A 20,256-nucleotide genomic window follows, 5' to 3' on the forward strand; every position below is an offset into this window, starting at 1 on the left:
GTAGATCTCAGGCTTTATACAACCATCATCTGGGCTCAGAAGTTTAGTTTAGAAGGTTTAGTATCTAGGAATACTTCATCAGAGCTGCTGTTAAAAAAAATCAACAAAAAAAGCACTAAAGCAGCGATGAAGGGCAGAAGTTTTTATAAATAAGAAATAATAAATGCAAAAATAATCAAACTTGTTGATTGTGAGCTCTGTTTAACGAGCTGCCTTCTTTTAAATCACTTCTGAACCACTTTCATAGACTTGTTTTGTTTTCATGTGAAGTTTACTTTCAGCTTGAATTAGTTTCAGTCTTCTGTTCCACATTCTTTATTCTATTCAATTTCAGTTTTAATAAACATATTTAATTTAACACAAATTCAAATTATGTGATTGAAATTAACATTTTAAAACAGAATTCTTTCAGTGGAGCAATACTTCAATTCATGATTTAAATTATTTTTTAAAAAAATACATGATTATTCAAGTTAAACTGCATAATAAATGATTCAGATTCCATTTTTATCGGATTATAATAACTATTATTGAAGTTTAACCATATGAATTCAAATTATGATTCAAATTAGATTTTTTTAATAAAATTATTTGTTAATGCAAATTCAAATTATCCATGTCAAAACTTACTTGAAAAAATATATAATTATCTAAGTTAAACAATGCAAAATTAAATTGTGATTCAAATTCTATTTTTATTGCATTAATTTCTCAAGTTAAACTGTGCAGATTTCAATTATGATTCCAGATCTATTTTTAATACAAGCAGTCAACGCTAAACAGTGCAAAATAGGAATTATTTGATGAGGAAACTAAAAGAGAAAATGTGTAAAATAACAGTGAATCATTTTGAGTTTTGTCCAGTTTTTTAGGGTTAATATGTGAGTTGATGTGTTTTTTAAATGTGATTTTTCTTGATATTTTCTGCATTTTAGCAATACAGTTAAAATCTGTGAAATAAGAGCAATTTGTACTAAAAATTACACCAAAAACATTTCTTTTAAAATGTAAAATTAATGTTTTTATTTCAAACATTCAGTACAATCTAAAAAAAAACATGCTTTGGCTCAACAGCAAGAAAACTGTTTTTAGTTTACAACAACTTCTGGTGAAATTATCTTCTACCAAATAATTTCCACATTATTTAAAAAGAAGTTTTATGTGTTATATGTGAAAAAAAAAAATACCACAGTTATGAACAGAAGTTTTCAAGTTTTGATGATGAAACATTGGACATCTAAAGTAAAAAATCTAGTTTAATGATTTAAATAAACTCTTTATGGTTACAGCCATTATTTTAAAGGTGCTCTGGTGACATAATAATCATGATAACTGCATCGACTTAATATTTTGTGTGATATAAACTCAAGTTTAGGGTCTAAAAAGTAACCATCTTACATAGAAATGAGGTGTAATACATGGAGCGGACGTTTTATTGCTTTTTGTTAGCTTAGATACAGAATAAACAGAATAACAATAGAATTAATGTTATTGTATGACGTCTAAATGTAATAATAGAAGTAATGTTCACATCATTAAACACACTTCAATCTTAAGTTTAGTAGAAAATAAACTTTCAGGATGAGGAGTGGATGAAGCTAGTTGTATGCTAACTTTAGCCTCGGTAGCCCAGCCGGCTAACGAAATAGCATACTGTAGATGTTTGCATATGTACGGCTAATTATGAAGCTAAAATTAGCGCTATTATGTGGCTAAAGACACTGTCTGTGGCTAATTAATATACCATACATGATATCATATGAAATGGTTGATGCTAGCGCGGCTAAAAGGTACATTATCTTTTACATGGAAATTCTATATAATCCGTGTAGGGGACATTTAGCTGTTTTTTGTTAGCTTAGATAGAGAATAAAATAGAACAGAAGGGAATTAATGTTATTGTGTGCTATATAAATAATAAAATTTAAACTTATATCAAAATAACCTGAGGAGTGGATGAAGCTAGCCGTATGCTAACTTTAGCCTTGATAGCACAGCTGACTAACGAAGTAGCATTCTGTAAACATTAGCATGTCGGGCTACAAACGCAGAACATTTAGCCAGATAAACACACTTTTTATTACATCACGTGTGCATTTGTTCTTGTGATTTCCTGATTTATTCACAAAACTCTTTACATTTAGAGTATTTTTGCCTCAGTGCTGAACTTCTGGAGCAGCTGCCGACTCAAACACGACTTATTTAGCTCCAGATGAAGCTCGACTCGGAGTGAGTTTTCATGTCTCAGAGTTGTGTCAGTTTGTTCAGGCGTAGCTGTGGATCTGATTCACTGAAATATTTTTCATGTCAGGTAGACGGCGGTTGGGAGGGAGTGTTTGTCTGGATGTGATGTGAATGCAGGCGAGGTACAAATCAGGTTGCAGATGTAGGAAACGGCTGCTAAATCAGATGCACAGCAGAAACCTGGCTTCAGTCTGGTGGAAATGTTGTAAAGAATCATTCCAGATCACAGTGAGGCTGCACACATGTAAACATCATCAACACTTCCTGTCTGGTTCCTGCACATGAGCTCCGTTTTAAGCTTTCTGAATTATCTGTTCGTCACGCTGCTGCTGACGTGCCTGAGCGATCGCACGGAGGCGGAGGATTTAAAGCGCTGCGGGGAAATCTCAGGGAAAATGAATATTTAGATAATCGTGGCCGGTCGTCCCTCCTGAGTGGAATAAAGACGATTTAGTGCCACATGAGAGCTCAGTTTTATGTTTGGATTTCACATCTTTCTCTTTGTTTTCTGGGTTGCAGGTTACCGCCTGTGTTTTTCCACAAAAAACTAAACTCCAGTGAAGTGAAATATTGTCAGAAGGTGGCGCTATAGTCGAGAAAGGTGTGAACAACACCAACTTCTGAAAAACCTTGAAGAAAAATAAACTGAGAGGAAATGAAGTGTTTACAAAGTGTTTTAACTCCTGAAAGTCGTATTTATTCCTTTATATCAGCTATTGATCATGTTTTTACGTTGTTTAGATTTAAGTTAACAACTATAAATATTTCCTATGATGCGTGTTAACTTTTTATAGAAAAGTCTCAAAAAATAACCTCAAGCATGCAGAAAACTATTCTAGCAAATATTTTTTCACAAGCGATACTCTAAAATACACATCAAAATTTGTTAGGGAAATACACTTAATGCTGCTACATAAACAATAACCTGCCTGTTAGTCAAAGTGGTCTACATTTCTCATACGTTAAAGCCTTATTGCAACTTGAATGGAAGATTTGTTTAAAAATTTCCTCCTGTACAGTTGTCATAAGCAGATAAGTTAGCTATCGAAACTAAAAAATGTTTAGTGCCAGGTTGGACACGTTTATTTCTGCTGTAAAGTTGGACATTTTAAGATTAAGGTCTATGGAAACTGGCTCGCTTTAGAACCAGCCTCTAGTGGCCATATGAGGAACTGCATGTTTGTATTATTATTATTATTATTATTATTATTATTATTATTATTATTATTATTATTATTATTACAATTAAACTGATGAATTGTATGAAAATTAAACTTCCATGAATTGTCATTAAAAGCATAACTAGCTATAGAGACCAAAACGTGTATCGTTTGAGGCTTTAAACATGTTTATTTCTGCTGTAAAGTTGGACATTTTATCATGGGAGTCTGTGGGGACTGACTCACTTTTAGACCTAGCCTCTAGTGGCTATTCAAGGAACTGCATTTTGTTTATTTTTTTATTTTAATTAGAGTTTAAACAGAAGAATTGTTTAAAAATTAAACCTCCATACAGTTATCATTAACAGCAAAATTAGCTGTAGAGACCAAAACATTTGTTGTTCAATGCTTAGACATGTTTATTTCTGCTGTAAAGTTGGACATTTTATCATGGGAGTCTATGGAGATTAACTCACTTTTAGCACTAGCCTCTGGTGGTCGTTTGAGGAACTGCAGTTTTTTCATACATTTAGGTTGCTGCTTGGTTTCGTGAACGATTTGCATGAGTTCTGATATTTTTGACCCTAAATTTCCCTTCAACTCCCTTTAACCTCATGTCTCACGTTTAAACCTTTGGAATTTATGGTAACGGTGCAAAATGTAGCTGAAATTGATCCTCTAAATCAATTCATCTCACAAATTAAACCCCCAGACAGTTGTCATGAATGAAGAAATTAGCTGCAGAGACCAAACCATTTGTTGTTTAAGGCTTTATAAACGTTATTTTCTGCTGTAAAGTTGGACATTTTAACATGGGAGTCTATGGGAATCGAGTCACTTTTAGAAGCAGCCTCTAGTGGCCGTTTCAGGAACTGCAGTTTATTATTATTTAGGTTTTTTAGCCCTGGAGGTTGCTGCTTGGTTTTGTGTCTGATTTGTTTGAGTTATAATTGATATTTTTGACTCTAAGTTTACCTTCCACTCCCTTTTACCTCACGTCTCACCTTTAAACCTGTGGAATTTACTGTAATGTTACAAAACATCACCTAAATTAGCGTCTCAGATCAATTAATCGACTCGTTTACAGGAAGAAGTTTCCTGGAATCTGTCACAGTACGGGGAGGTTTGGAGCCCAAAGTGAGAGCTTGACAGAGCAGGTGGATTATAATCCAATTGATTTTATTTCCACAAAAACACAAAACACTAATGCCACTCAAGCCAAAAACTCACGAGGGGTGTGGGAGGGGGAAAGGCAGGCTCCAGGCTGCAGTGGCTTTCATGAATCTGAGACTAAATTCATTTTCTGCTGACTCCGTGATGCTCAGTAAACAGTTTGGTTCACCTCCGACCTCTCAGCTCCCACAGATAAATCTGCCTCCATCGCTGTTTGATGGAGTCCAAATTGGAAAATCCCGTCGTCACCGTCGACCGCCGGAGCTCCAGAAAGCTTCACAGCAGAGATTTAAAAGCAGCTCGATGTTCAACCGCTGGACGAAAACAGGAGGTTTATTTTGGATTCATTTTGCTCCCCAGCGTTTGTTTTTTAGGTTTGATTTCTTTCACTCTTTCTCCTGTTTTTACTTCATATTTGATCATAGTTTCCTCCTTCTTCCTGTTTGTTCTTCATCTCCTGGTTTCTTTGATTTGTTTCCATCATTTCTTATTCACGATTTCTTTCCTTCTTTTGACGTCCCTCTGTTTTTATTTTTATATTTGTCTTTTTTCTTTCTTTCATTACTTCTTATGTTATTCTTTTGTCTCTTTCCTCCTTTTTGAATTTCCGTCTTTTCTCTTTTAGCTTCTTTTATGTCTCTTATTCTTCAAGTCTTCTCTTTTTATGTCTTTGTGTTTTTCTTCCATCGTTCTTTTCCTTTGTTTCCTTGTATCTGTTCTTCCATCTTCTTTTAGGTTTTCTTCATTTTCTTTCTTTCTTTCTTGTTCTTTCAGTCTTTCTTTGTGTTTGTTTTTTAAGTATTTCTGTTTTTATTTCTTTCTTTCTTACTGTTTTCTTTCAGTCTTTCTTTTTCTGTTTGTCTTTTTGTTTCTTTCTTTTTTATTTTTTTCCTTCCTTCTTCAAGTCTGTCTTTCTTTCTATCTTATTCTTGTCCTTATTTCCTTCATTTTTTCTTTTTGTGCCCCTTTTGCTTTCTTTTTCTTTCCTCTTCTTCATGTCATTCTTTTGCTTTCTTTCTTTATTTCACTTCTTATTTCTTTTGATTTTTTGCCTCTTTTCCTTGTCCGTCCTTTTTCTTTGAGTTCATCTGTTTATGATCTGTTTTTCTTTTCCATCATTCCTAATTTCTGTTTTTACTTGTGTTTTTGTCCTTCCTCGTCTCCTTTAGTACTTTATTTTTTATTGATTTCTATCTTTCAGCTCATCTTTCTTTCCCTTTTTTCTGTCAGACCTTTTAAAGGTGCGTTTTCTGCTGGACTGGTAGAAAGTTGCTTCTCTGTTTGGGTTTAAATCTTCACCTCCAGCGATGTTTAACTCTCAGCTCATTATTCCACATTAAGTCGCTGACGCAGTGGAGCTCAGGACTGATGGCGTTTGTGCTTCGCTGAGCTCTGCTGACTGCACGACTGTGACCGATTCATAAATCAGCCTCGTTATTGAAACCGTGTCTGACAAATTAATGCATCTAATCACCAGTGTTTTCAATTACGACTCAAACCGAGCGTGGAGAAGCACCGCTTTGATTCCTCTGTAAATTAATCCTCATCTCGTTACTGTCCGCTATAATCTGACACTCAGGGACGCCGACTGCAGCTGAAAATGAAGGTTTTACCTTCAATCACAGGTCTGGTCATTTTCATCTGCTGGCAAATATTCAGAAACGTCACTTAAACCTGCAAAAAATGACTTTTCTGTCCACTTGGACGCAGCAGAAATCTGAAATATATTGCAAAGTTGGATGCAAAGAGCTGCTTATTTCCAACAGTTCTGGAGTCAAAAGTTGCGTAAAAACGATGAACGTAGCGACACATCGGTTGGTTTTCTGCCGTTTTGAGGTTTCAAGTTCGATACAATGCAAGAAATCCTCAAACACATCCTGCTTCATCTATCATTTTCCTTTAAATATGAGCTTAATTTATAAAACTAGCATCATGCTGTTCGAGAGAATGCAGGTTTAGCAGCAGTGCTAGGCTAATGGGATAGTTCATTTGGCGTCAAAAGTTGCGTATAAACGATGAACGTAGCAACCCATTGGTTGGTATTCTGCCGTTTTAGAGCTTTGAGTTCGATACAATGCAAGTCATCCTCAAACACATCCTGCTTCATCGATCATTTTCTTTTAAATACAACTTTAAATTACAAAACTAACATCAAGCTGTGTTGACGGAAGCTTTAAACCTTGGATTGAGTGCATAAACCCAACACTAAACTGCTCTCTGAGGTAATAAACCAAGTAGGAAGTCAGTATTTTTCTCACAGACTTGCAACCAGAGGAGTCGCCCCCTGCTGGTTGTTAGAGAGAATGCAAATTTAGAACAGATGTTTCTGTCCACTTGGGGACAGCAGAACATATATTGCAAACTTGGATGCAAAGAGCTGTTTATTTCCAGCTTTTCTGGACTAACAGGACTGAGTCAGTCGTGGCTTTTTAGTTGTGCCGAGGAGCTCATCATTTTTAGCTTTTTGAGAAAATCCAGCTTATTTTTTGTCAATTTTTTAAATGAATCAAGTAGAAAAAAAGTGATTTTGATGAACTATCACAATTTTAAGCATAAATTTGTTGTTTTTTCCCAATGGAACCAGTAAATCACACATGATTAGTTCAAGAAAAGTTAAGAATCTGATGATTTCTTTCAGTTTTTATAGTTTCTAGCTGTGAGAAAAGGTCTAATTTTAGCATTTTTTTTCTTTTTTTTCCACCCGATTTGTGGAAACACTGCCTGCAGTTCAACTGAAAACTGTTCATTTTTGACAGTGGTGGCTTCTTAATTATGCAGAGGAGCTCAGAATTCTTGGTTTTTTATTGAATGTAGTTTGTTTTCAGCATAATTGTGAAATATCACAATTTTAAACTTAAATTTGGTTCTTTTGTCACAGTGGAACCAGTAAATCACACAATTTCAAGAAAAAGTACAAACTCTGATGATTTTTTTCAGTTTTTACAGTTTCAGGCTCTGATAAAACGATTAATTTTTGTGTTTTTTTCTGATAAAATGTGTTACAATTGTTTTGTTTTTTTACAGAATCTAGATTTTTGTGTGTTTTTAGCAAATTTCTAAATGAGAAAAAAGTGATTTTGCCGAAACATCGTAGTTTATAGCTTTATTTTTATTATTTCTCATTAGTAGAACCAGCACATCAGTCAGGATTTGTCCAGTTTCTGTCATTTTAATGACTTTATCTTTTATAGATTTCAACTTTTTTTTCTTTCAAACCCTCCAAGAGGTTTCAGGGTTCAGGAAGTTAAAAATTTCTTTCAGTTGGTCTTTATTTGTGCCTCCTGACGGATGTTTAGTTCCTGGATTGGTTGTGTAAATATGCAGTGTGTGTTTTAATGGAGGAGCTGAGATACGAGGCTCATCTGATGTTTCTCAGATTTATGTCGACGGACTCACCTTGAATCACTGAGTGTCGTATTGCCGGAGGTCGTAACCCGGTGGGATTTATGGATTTCTAGTCACCGGTCGCGGCTTGGAGGCGTCTGATTGGCTGGAGGAGGCGGCGGTCGCTGGGAGTCTAGAAGCCCCGGGGTGAAGAGCAGCTGCCCCTTCCTCCATCCGCCACCTCCTCGGGGCATCAGGCCAACGATTCGCTTCAACAAACACCACAGATCGACCCACGTCATCAAATCGTCTCATTTATTTTACTGAAAAACCAAATCTGGACCCGAGGTTTAATATTTGACCCCATTTAAGACGTGAACTGAGACTTTCCTTTAGTAGATTTCACAATAATTCACTTCAATCTACAGCATTGTCAGTGTAACGGATACTATTTCAATTTTCAGGTGCAATATTTCATTATTTCATTATAATATGTGATATTACCTCAGTATTATCACCAGCATTATACTCTTATTTTAGCATTATTTTAGCTAAATTACTATATTTCTGTATGTTTTCTCATTAGTGGAACCAGTACATCAGTCAGGATTTGTCCAGTTTCTGTCATTTTAATAACTTCTATATGTTTTGTACTTTTATATGAATGTTTTTCTACTTTATAGATGCTGCAATCTTGTAATTTTTTTGTATTTTTGTTGAATAGTTAATAATTTTCTTCATTAGTTGGTTTATAAAATGGTGAAATATGCTGATAAATGTTTCCTGAAGACCAAAATGACAATTTATTTTATCCACAACACAAATATTTCCAAAATAAAGAGAAAAGAAACCAGAATTAGACTTAAGATGCTTGAATAATCATCCATCTATGAGTGATTATTTACCAAAATGATCCATGTTATGGACCAGATTTCATTTTCCAGTTGCAATACTTTATTATTTCACTATAATATGTGATATTACCTCAGTATAATTACCAGCATTACTAGTTACTGTTCTATTCTATACTTACTTTAGCTAAATTATTATATTTCTGTAATGTTTGGTACTTTTATATGAATGTTTTTCTGCTTTATAGATGCTGCATTCTTGTCTTTTTTTATATTTTTTCCGGAATGCCAGTTAATTCTTTTCTTCATTAGATGCTTTATAAAACAGTGAAATATGCTGATAAGTGTTTCCTGAAGACCAAAATAACAAAACAAAGATTTTCAAGAGAAAAGAAACCAGAATCAGACTTAAGACAATTTAATAATCATCCATGGAAACAAACATACGAGTACAGATGTGTGTGTGTTTGTGCTGTTTAACATTCAGCTTTGTTTTTCCTCCACAGCCGATAAAGAAAAACTGGGGAAGAAAGACGACAGCAGCCCTTTCAAAGTAAAAGTCCTGGGTAAGAAACACGTCCGTCGCTATGAGGCTCTTTTAAGTCGCTTCATCCTTCATTTCTGTCCGTTTTAATGACACTGTTCTGCTGCTTTTAACGAAATAGAAATCAGCACAAAAATGAATCTGTTTTGAGACTTTTATTTTCACTTAAAGGAAACAGAAATTAGCCGCCTACGACAACCGTTTTTCAAACAGCATCAGTGATCTCCATCCAGCATGTTTTCTATCTGAACTAATCGCCTTCATCTTGGTCCTTCAGCCTGATTCCATTTCCGTCTTTTTGGAAAATCAGCAGCTAAATATAATGACGGTTCACCTCTTAGACCACTGACGACTTCAAAATGAGTTTAAAATTACCCACAATTACTCAAAAGCAGTCCAAAATTAAACTAAGTGTGCCTAAAATTAATTGAAACTTGTCAGAACAACGCAGAAATTCCACAAAAATGACATGAAAGTCATTTAAAATGACTTAAAATGCGTCCAAAATGTAACAAACATGTACAAAATGAGTCAAAATTTGTCTCAAGTCAAACCAAAACGTGGTCAAAGTGACGTAAAAATTGTCCAAAATGATGCAAAATCTGACAGAAATGACTAAAAAATTGTCCAAGATGTCGAAAACTGTACAAAACAACTCAAAAACTTGTCTAAAATTAATCAAAACTTGTCCAAAGTGACACATAAATTGTCCAAAATTTGTCAAAAGGACTTAAAAATTGTCCAAAAATATTTCAAAGTTTGCCAAAATTACAAAAAGTTGGCCTGAAATGAATCGAAACTTGTGAAAAATGATGCAAAATTCTCTAGAATGACTTAGAATTCACCCAAAATGTCTTAAAATTCATTCAGAATACTTTAAATGTGTCCAACATGATTCAGAATTTGTCCAAAATGAACCAAACCTTGATCAAAGTGATATAAAAATGTCCAAAATGACATATGACAATGTCATAAAGGACTCAAAAAATCATCCAAGGTGATGAAAGCTCCACAAAATCACTCAAGAACCTGCCTAAAATTACTCAAATCATGTCCAAAATTGTCAAAAGGACTTAAAATTTATATAAAAATATTTAGAATTTTTCAGAATGACTTAAAATTGGTTTAAAATTAACTTAAACTTGTGCAAAGCCATGCAAAAATTAGCCGAAATGTCTTCAGATTCATTCAGAATACTTCAGACATTTCCAAAATTAGTCAGAATTAGTCAAAAATAAAACAAAACTTGGTCAGAATGATGCAAAATACTAAAAAATTACTCAAAATCTGACAGAAATTACACAAAACCTGTCCAAAGTGACACATAAATTGTCCAAAAATTGTCAAAAGGACTTAAAAGTTTTCCAAAAATATTTTAAAATTTGCCAGAATTACTTAAAATTGGTCTGAAATTAATTGAAACTTGTGAAAAATTATGAAAAATTTGCCAAAATATCTTAAACTTCTATCAAAATACTTCAAACGTGTCCAAAATGAGTCCAAATTTGTCTAAAATGACTGACAACTGGTCTAAAATTAATCAGATCCTGTCCAGTGTCCAAAACTTGTCATTAAGGACTTAAAAAATGTCCAAAAATATTGAAAAAATTGCCATAATAACTTAAAATTGGTCTGAAATCAATTTTAATTTGTGCAAAGTGAGGCAAAAAATTACCAGATAGTCTCAAAACCCATTAAAAATACATCAGATATATTTAAAATGAGTCAAAATTTGTCTAAAATCGACCAAAACGTGGTCAAAGTGATGTAAAAAAAGGTTTAAAATGACGCCGTTTATTTCAAAATGGTTCAAAATGTGTGAGAAAGGACTGAAAACTTGTCTAAAATGAGTCAACATGGTATAAATGATTTGTCATTTGTAAATATCAGTAGAATAAGTTTTTTATCAAATAAATGCCAGAGAAGATCACTGCATTAGAAGGTGGACTATACAGTGTTCCACATTAAATATACGTTTAAATGTATTAATACTGTGTTTATTACATTTGAATTAAAACTACAGCTGAATGATTTTCCTGCATATTTACTGAATCCTGATTTAGCTCCAGAACAGACATAAAGATGTTAATATTGTTTTAAACCCTCCAGAGTTAATGGTCGTCGTATATTTTATGTATTATTTCCAGAAACCACCGGTCTGGACCACGGAGACGGATTCTACGCCGGCATGCCGATCCCCTGCGCCGACAGTTACGCAGGATTCTGTGTTCACGGAAAATGTGAGATCAAATACAACATGGCGACCTGCAGGTCAGTGGACTGTTCTAGTTTTACTGCAATTACACACTCAGAGGAAGACGGATACACAACCCTTAATGTCTAAAATACATTAAAACCTTGTCAAAGTGATGCAAAATTTGTCCAAAATGACAGAAAATCTGTCCAAGACATCAAAGAAAATGTCTAAAATGACTAAAGTGAGCAAAAATGATCTAATATGACTCAAAATTTGTCAAAAAACCTTAAAAGCTGCTCAAAATTGAATAGGAATTTGCTAGAATTACTCAAAATTGGTCCAAAATGGGGAAAAAATGACTTGAAGCTTGTCAAAGATGTCAAAAGCACATCCAAAGTGAGTCAAAAATTGTCTAAAATGCCTCACAACTTGTTTAAAATGACGTAAAAATTGTCCAAAATGACATGAAATTATTCAAAATGGCTCAGAATCCCTCAGAAATGACAGAAAATTTGGCCAAGACAACAAAGAAAATGACTAAAGTGAGCAAAAATAATTGAATATGAATAAAAATCTGTCAAAAACACTTCAAATTTGCCAAAAAATTATTTTTGAAAATGCCAGAATTACTCAACATGAAAAAGAAACGTCTCTAAAAATAATTCATCTTGTCTGAAGTGACACAAAACTCCTCAAAATGACTTAAAACTTGACCATGATTTTAAAAAAAAGAAGTCCAAAATGACTCAAAAACTCGTTGAAAATGGTTTAAAACCTGTCTAAAGTGATGCAAATTTATTTTAGGTTTTCTAGACGTCCTGTTGAATCGTTTCTCATATTTCAGTAGATTTTAGGTTTTCTAGACGTCCTGTTGAATCGTTCTTCATATTTCAGTAGATTTTTAGGTTTTCTAGACGTCCTGTTGAATCATTTCTCATATTTCAATAGATTTTTAGGTTTTCTAGACGTCCTGTTGAATCGTTCTTCATATTTCAGTAGATTTTAGGTTTTCTAGACGTCCTGTTGAATCGTTCTTCGTATTTCAGTAGATTTTAAGGTTTTCTAGACGTCCTGTTGAATCGTTTCTCATATTTCAGTAGATTTTAGGTTTTCTAGACGTCCTGTTGAATCGTTCTTCATATTTCAGTAGATTTTTAGGTTTTCTAGACGTCCTGTTGAATCATTTCTCATATTTCAATAGATTTTTAGGTTTTCTAGACGTCCTGTTGAATCGTTCTTCATATTTCAGTAGATTTTAAGGTTTTCTAGACGTCCTGTTGAATCGTTCTTCGTGTTTCAGTAGATTTTAGGTTTTCTAGACGTACTGTTGAATCGTTCTTCGTATTTCAGTAGATTTTAGGTTTTCTAGACGTCCTGTTGAATCGTTCTTCATATTTCAGTAGATGTTAGGTTTTTGTAGACGTCCTGTTGAATTGTTCTTCATATTTCAGTAGATTTTAAGGTTTTCTAGACGTCCTGTTGAATCGTTTCTCGTATTTCAGATGCGATGCCGGATACAAAGGTTCTCAGTGCGACGAGCCGCAGGACTTCAACATCCTCTACGTGGTTCCCAGCGGTCAGAAGCTGCACTACGTCCTCATCGCCGCCATCATCGGCGCCGTGCAGATCGCCATCATCGTCGCCGTGGTGATGTGCATCACAAGGTGAGGAATTAGCCACTAGAAAGTACACATTTTCATTACCAAAGTGTTTAAGATTTAAGATAAGAAGATATTTAAAATATATTTGACTAAAATATTAAAGTTAAGGCCCTACAATATCATATTTTATACCAGTTTACCTGAGTAATTTAAATAGTTAAGACCCTACAATATCATGTTTTACATAAAGGTACCTGATTAAATATTAAAGTTAATACCCTACAATATTATGTTTTATACAATTACCTGACTAAATATTAAAGTTAATACCTTACAATATTGTTTTATACAAATATACCTGACTATGCTAACTACTGTTAGCAAATCACTAGTGAACATGTTAGCTAGTCATGCTAATCTATTAATAGCAGAACGTTTTGACGCTAATAGCCAACATGGCAAACTATTTTTTGACAATTTTTTTTAGCAAACTAATGTCTTTGCTGCAAATCTGCTGCAAACAAGTTTGATTTTGTAAAACTGGACTACAGGAGTTTATGAAGGATTCACCACATTTCACCTTAATCACCAATCGGAGGAGAATTCTGGTTTGGGATGTTGGTACGAACCGATGTTCAGATGCAGAAAATATAAAACATGTTGGATATTTACAGATTAAATCCAAAATAATTCCAATCATCACGCTAATGTTCGGGGTAGCTCCAGGAACTGATGCTAACGTTAGCTAGCATACAGGTATTAAAACTGATGGTTAAAATCTCACCTCCAAAAATGTCTCATATAATTTGAAAAATGGCCAAAGTGATGCTAAAATTGTCCAAAATTACACAAAATTTTTGTAAATGGCTCAAAATGTGACAGAAATTACAGAAAATTTGTCCAAGACGTCAAACAAAATGTCAAAAATGACTCCAAAACCTGTCAAAAATGATTTAAAACATGTCCAGTGATGCAACAATGGTCAAATATGACTCAATAATTTTCAAAAACACTTAAAAATGGCCCAAAATTATTTAGAAATTTGCAAGAATTACTCAAACTTGGACCAAAATGGGAAAAAAATGACTTGAAGCTTCTTGACATTTGACATTTCTTCAAAGGTTTTGTCATCCAGCCTCCTTTTTATGCAGTTTTTTTCTCCTTGTAAAGTATTATTCAGGCTAAAACAAGTTGTTGCACCACCGTCTGTTCTGCTTCCATCTGATCACAGTAATCTCAATAATATCCTCTAGTCTGTGATGCACCTTTTTGTTTCTTTGTTCTTAGATTAGAAACATGAATATCTGTTAAGTTTCTGTTTATATTCCCACTGCTGTATTGATAGTTTAATGAATTCACTAACGGCAGGTTTCTCTCGCTGTGTTTCTCTTCAGGAAATGTCCCAAAAACAACAGAGGCCGCCGACAAAAACAGAACCTCGGACACTTTTCCTCGGACACTAACTCCCGGATGGTATAGCCGCCGCATTGGCTGCTGGTTGCTTTTTGATAAGTTTTTTCTTACGGCGTGGGGAAATACCATTTTTTTTAACCCTAGGTGTGGTAATAATTTCCTTTCTTTTGTCTCCTGGGAAAACCATTTAAAAAGAAGAATATTTATTTAAGGGGCCTTATTTTCCCTCCTTTGTTTTTCGTTTCGGATGGAATTTCTGCGCATTTATTTTGCGCGATTATTTTTAATTATTTTTTTTCCAATTGCAAAGTACAAGGAGCCGAATCAACAGAACCACGTCTGCCGTCTTAATTCCTTTTAACTGCTTCCTTAGAGGTTTTGCTAAACTGGCTAACAGAGTAACATCGGCCCCCGTGGAATGTGTATTTATTGACATTTATTTGCCTCCCGCTGTTGTTTTTGTTTTTATGTTTTTTTTAACTACTAATGTGCAGCTGATCACCAAATGCAGTTTGTTTTAAATGTTGTGTCGGAGGAGCGTCGGGGCCAGCCAGTCGTTGATCCTTTGCTATGAAATTCCATGTAAAGACTTCACTGTGGTTTAAAACGAGCTAATAATTTATTATTCTTTTCTTGAGGGTAGTTTTTACTCGAGGTCTTTATGTTTAACTTCCGTTCTGAATTCTAGTTCCTGTATATTCGCATGACTTGTGAAAACTGTGTACTGTGGTTGTAGTTTAAACTTTTTAAAAGGAAAGGCCGTCGACGCCTCCTCGGACGGACGAACCGAGGACTCTGAGGGGGGGAAGGTGTTATTCAGTGTTTAAAAAAGGAATGTATAAGGCTTTGGAAAGCAGTCTGCAGGCTTTAACTCTGGAGTGGAGCCACTAGCGCTTCGACCGGGAGCAGATTAGTGTCGATTGTAAGACTTAGAGGCAGGAATGTTTCAGCATCTTCGTTTGTAAATCTCAAGTCGGCTGTTTGGGGGTTTGGAAGGACTGCAAATCAACTCTCCGTGACGTTTTTTAAATTGGAAGAAGTCTTGGTTGCTGATGACGGCTGTGATCAAGGACTTTTCTTTGAATGTGAGAGAATAATTTAGTCTTTTTTGGTTTGTTTTGCATTTGAGTTTTCGGCACTCAGAAAACCAACAGTAATCTAATATAGTGCATTTAAAACACAACCCCAACCCCTTTTCCTTCTAGTATGAAGATTAGATATAAGGTCTTACAGATACTAGACGTCTCTCCATAACATTTTTGGCACAGATACATAAGAAAAAGTCCTTAGAAAACGTGAAATATCAAAAAAAAGTACCACAATTTCCCCAGAAAAACTGTTGCTCTGGTTGGTTTTTGAGTTTAATGCACTTCATGGGAAATGGAGACATGTTTTCTGAAAAGGTTTTGACTTAGAAAACTTCTTTTGTTGTCTTCATCTCCGGACATCATAAAACACGACTGATACCAGCCGACATGAAAGAATATGTACAACTTTCTAAAATAAGAATTCCTTAAGACATCATTCCAATTTTCTGTTTTAAAAACCGTTAAAAACTGTTCTTGTTTGTTTCGTCTTCAACTAGTTTTGTTTTGTTAACTAGTTTGTAGGCAACAGTGCCCCCTTCTGGATACAATACAGAGCCTGGTGGCCCCAAATCTAAATGCTAGCTAATTAGCAAGCTAAGGTAATTCAGATTTACAGTTACCTGGAAACCCATTTCAGACATTTCAGTCTTTTCACATATCAGTGTTTGGAAGTCTTAAGGCCAATTCTTGGTTTCCACATCCACAAAGTCTTGGACGCTCATTTTGTTTTTGTTTCTGAATATTTTTACTCCAAATTCTGGGTCATATTCTTGCACATATTGATCATAAAACTTTTAATGTTCGTTCCACAGATAGCCACAACTAATAATCAGACTGCAGTCCACATTCAACCACAATACTTTGTCTTAATTATGAAACAAGGCTTCTGAATTTATATTTTTATTTTTTAAACATGAATGCATATGTTTCAGTTTTGGTCATTATATTCACAAAGATAAATTGTGTAGTTTTGTGCATTTTATATCAGAATCTCACAGTTTCACAGCAAATTGTAACAAAGGTTGAACAAAAATTGTTGTTTTCTTAACCAAAATTTAACTTCGCCGCTCTGAAACTGGACTCTGTTTGGGTTTTTCACATTCGCTGCTGAAAAGTTGAAATGATTTTACAGCAAATGAATCAAAGAAACCCGACCCATGTACTCGAATACACGGTACAGATATATGTGGAGGCGTCCTAAAGCCTAAATTTGTGTAAAACTCTTCAGTACGCTGTTAACTTATTCAACAATTAGCCAGCTAGCTTCGAGCTAGCTGCTGTTTTCACTTGTCCAAATTTGTAACATTTTAGCTCCAGCCACACGTCCCACGCGAACAAATTCGCAGATAAAACTATTTTGATGTGATTATAAACTAATTGTGCTGCTAGGAGCTGTTGAGCTAACATTATCCATGTTAGCTAGCATGCTAGGCTGCTAACAGAGGTAGAAGGGAACTAAAATAACTCAACCTTCAGAGGAAGTTCCTGTAATTCGGTTTAATTACTGATTAATGACTAATAGTTGTGCAGTGAAGGGTGAGGTTAGGGAGGAACGACCAGCAAATGACACCAGATTTGTGAAACCTTCGAGGCCGAGCTGAGGTCCAAACTGCCAGTTCAGGGAGGTTTGTCGTCTCCGTATGTTTTTAACTTTGATTTTCTGTTCGTCTTTAGTCTGGACATTTGCAGGTCGTAGTTGAACCTTCACCCAAACCCCAGCGACGTGTTTCTACTTGTCGACCATCGCAGCCGTGACTTCTCTAAATGTGACTAGAATGTGTTTGACATGTTAATATTCTGCATGTAGACGCTGAGAGGCTACTTTTGGTCTCGGACAAAATTAAAAAAAATGTTTTTTTAATGTACTGCTGTGTCATTTGACTGAAACGTTCCTTTTTATTTCCTCCGTGAGCCTCCTCTGTTCTCGTTTTACAGCATATTCCACTTCTGCTGATGAATTAATGATGTTTTTTAATAGAAATCCTGTGTCTGTGTGTGATTCCACTGCAGATACACAAATTATTGAGACGACCTCCGTCATCAGTCACAGGAGACAGAAGACAGTTTTGTTTTTGCTCTGCAGAGACATGGTGTCCTAATTCCACATTAAACACTAACAGCCTGATGGTGACAGCAGCTGTGTTTATATTTACCTCAATATTCCAGTAATAACCACAATAATAGTCTAATCAGATGAAAATGCCTCATATGACTACTTCCGTTGGATCGGCTGGTTTCTTTCATTCATTTGCTTATTTGTTTATTTTGCAAGGACGGCACACAAAAGTAATTGTGCCGGAGTTAGCAAGCAGCTAATTAGCATCTAAAAAGACCAGGCACAGAGCAGTAAATGTACTTCATAAAACAATACAAAACTTTAAAGTCCATCAGTGTGAGATAATAAAAGGAAATCATTGGTGGTGACAACTGAGTGGGTTAGAAATAGAGTGATCTAACACACAGATAATCCAGACTGAGTTTTATTTAATTTCTGTAATATTTTATGGTCTAGATTTTAGTGTCAGAGTGGTCTAACCCACAACCCAAACACAGCGTTACAGTGGAATGTTAGTTCAGTTACCATGGAGATCGAGCTCCACAGCGTCAGTTACCATGGAGATATAGCTCCACAGCATCAGTTACCGTGGAGATCTAGCTCCACAGCATCAGTTACCATGGAGATCTAGCTCCACAGCGTCAGTTACCGTGGAGATCTAATTCCACAGCGTCAGTTACCATGGAGATGTAGCTCCACAGCATCAGTTACCATGGAGATCTAGCTCCACAGCATCAGTTACCATGGAGATCTAGCTCCACAGCATCAGTTACCGTGGAGATCTAGCCAGGTTCAAACAGCCACCTTACTAAAAACCCTGACTTTGGGCTGAACATACCAGCTGACCCACTAAACTCTGGACAGTCTTCAGTCTTTACCTGAACTCTGTCATCTTGTTGTTTTAATGCATCGAACTGTTCGGTGTTTCGCCTCACAGCAGGATGAGGGTCAGACCTGCAGGTCTGATGAGTTCGTACGTTTGCTTCGGTTTCCTCCAACATGCACCAAAGGTTAATTAGTGATTCCAGATCGGCCGTAGCTGAGTGACGGACCGGTGATCCATCCAGACCTTCACCCAGCTGGGAACGACTCCAGGATAGAGCAGCTAAAGCTAACGGACACATCAACATCAGCTGCACCTACAGGTATTCCAGCATGAAATAACAGCGAAATCAGCCCCGTTAGAGACGCTGTGGGAGTCGACGGTTTAAAAACGGACAGATGAGGTTGAACGTGGCCTTCAGCCCTCATTATCAGTCCCACCCCCTCCCCTGCCATCATTAACCGTCTAATTAGGAAAGTGCTCATCTGCAGAAGCCGGAGCAGAGGTCACCGCCTCTCCGAGTGAAAATAAACCAACCACATTTCTGCAGTGGGCGGGGCTCCATGCTCGCTGCCCCGGGGTAAATATAGAGTTTCAGGCCAGAGGTGGTGGATGGAGGGTGGAGGGGGGTATTCAGGGAGAGCTGCAGCTGCCGGCTTCAGTCCAACATGTTCAGCAGTCAGTCAGTTAGAAAAGAACGCAGAAGATCCAACATTCATTCATCAGAAACACCCTGAGAGTGGCTGACGATGGGGAGGGTTTCCTGATTTCAGAGACTACTAAACTAAACGATGTCCACTCTACTCTGGTGTTATCTGGATGGAAGAGCAGAAAAACTACACATGAAAGCTGCTTTCGTCACCAAAAACCCCCCTGTTGGGTTCATTTCTCAGGACAGCAGTGATCTTTAACCCTCCTGTTGTCCTCATTTACGGGCATTGAAATGTATTGTTTCCTTGTCCAAAAATTCAGCAAAAAAATTCCCCAAATTTCTAAAAAATTGCTAAACCTTCAGGAAGAAAATTGCAATAATTCCTTAAAAGTTTTAGGGGGAAAAAATCCCCCAAATTTGGCAGGAAAATTCTTGTTAATATTTTCAAAAAATGAGTAAAAATCTTCCAAAAAAATCCTAAAAATATCTAAAATGATTCCATATATATCAGTGAAACTTCTAATGTTTTCTTTAAGAACATTCACATAAAAATCAACCAAAATCCAGCAAATTTCGCTGGATTTGGTTGATTTTTATGTGAATGTTCTTGAGAAACATTTTTAACATTTCTGTTTTTCCACTAAAAAATGTTCAAAGATTTCCCAAAAATGTTGAAAATGTGGACATCAGAAGTTTCACTGTGAATTTTTTTCCCACATTTTCAAACTTTGAAACGGGTCAATTTTGACCCGCAGGACGACACGAGAGTTAAATATCCAAAAATGTCAGAAACCAAAAAATCCCAACAAACAGTGTTCATATCTCATTATTAACTCCACTAATAACCATTTCCATCAATATTTAGTTTAATGTGTTCTTTACCTCTCAGAGATCACAGTTCAATGAGGATAATTCAACCTTTTTTCAAAATTGCTACTTTTCTTAATGTGCGCTGAAGAGAAATACATATAAAACACTATAGTTTTTTTAAAATTTTTATTTTACATTTCGAATTCTTTTCTTTTCATGGAGTGATGTTGATAAATGAACTCCTCTTCTGTTCAGGATGGGTTAGCAAACATGTACAATGAACCATTTTACACTTATTAAGCCAAGCAGAAGACGTTTCA

General features: G+C 35.5%; 1 protein-coding gene across 1 annotated transcript in view; it reads left to right on the top strand.

Moving 5' to 3' along the window:
• The window catches only part of tmeff1a (transmembrane protein with EGF-like and two follistatin-like domains 1a), a 77,564-nt gene extending 60,104 nt beyond the window's left edge, over window positions 1-17,460 (top strand). Inside the window, exons 7-10 of the mRNA XM_055014477.1 lie at window positions 9,259-9,318; window positions 11,444-11,567; window positions 12,996-13,157; window positions 14,489-17,460. Coding sequence (XP_054870452.1) covers window positions 9,259-9,318; window positions 11,444-11,567; window positions 12,996-13,157; window positions 14,489-14,573 — 431 coding nt within the window. The 3' untranslated portion in view covers window positions 14,574-17,460. The remainder of the gene's footprint in view (window positions 1-9,258; window positions 9,319-11,443; window positions 11,568-12,995; window positions 13,158-14,488) is intronic.
• Window positions 17,461-20,256: the final 2,796 nt, after the last annotated feature.

The sequence above is a fragment of the Amphiprion ocellaris genome, chromosome 10 (assembly GCF_022539595.1).
Source record: "Amphiprion ocellaris isolate individual 3 ecotype Okinawa chromosome 10, ASM2253959v1, whole genome shotgun sequence".
NCBI classification, from domain to species: domain Eukaryota; kingdom Metazoa; phylum Chordata; class Actinopteri; family Pomacentridae; genus Amphiprion; species Amphiprion ocellaris.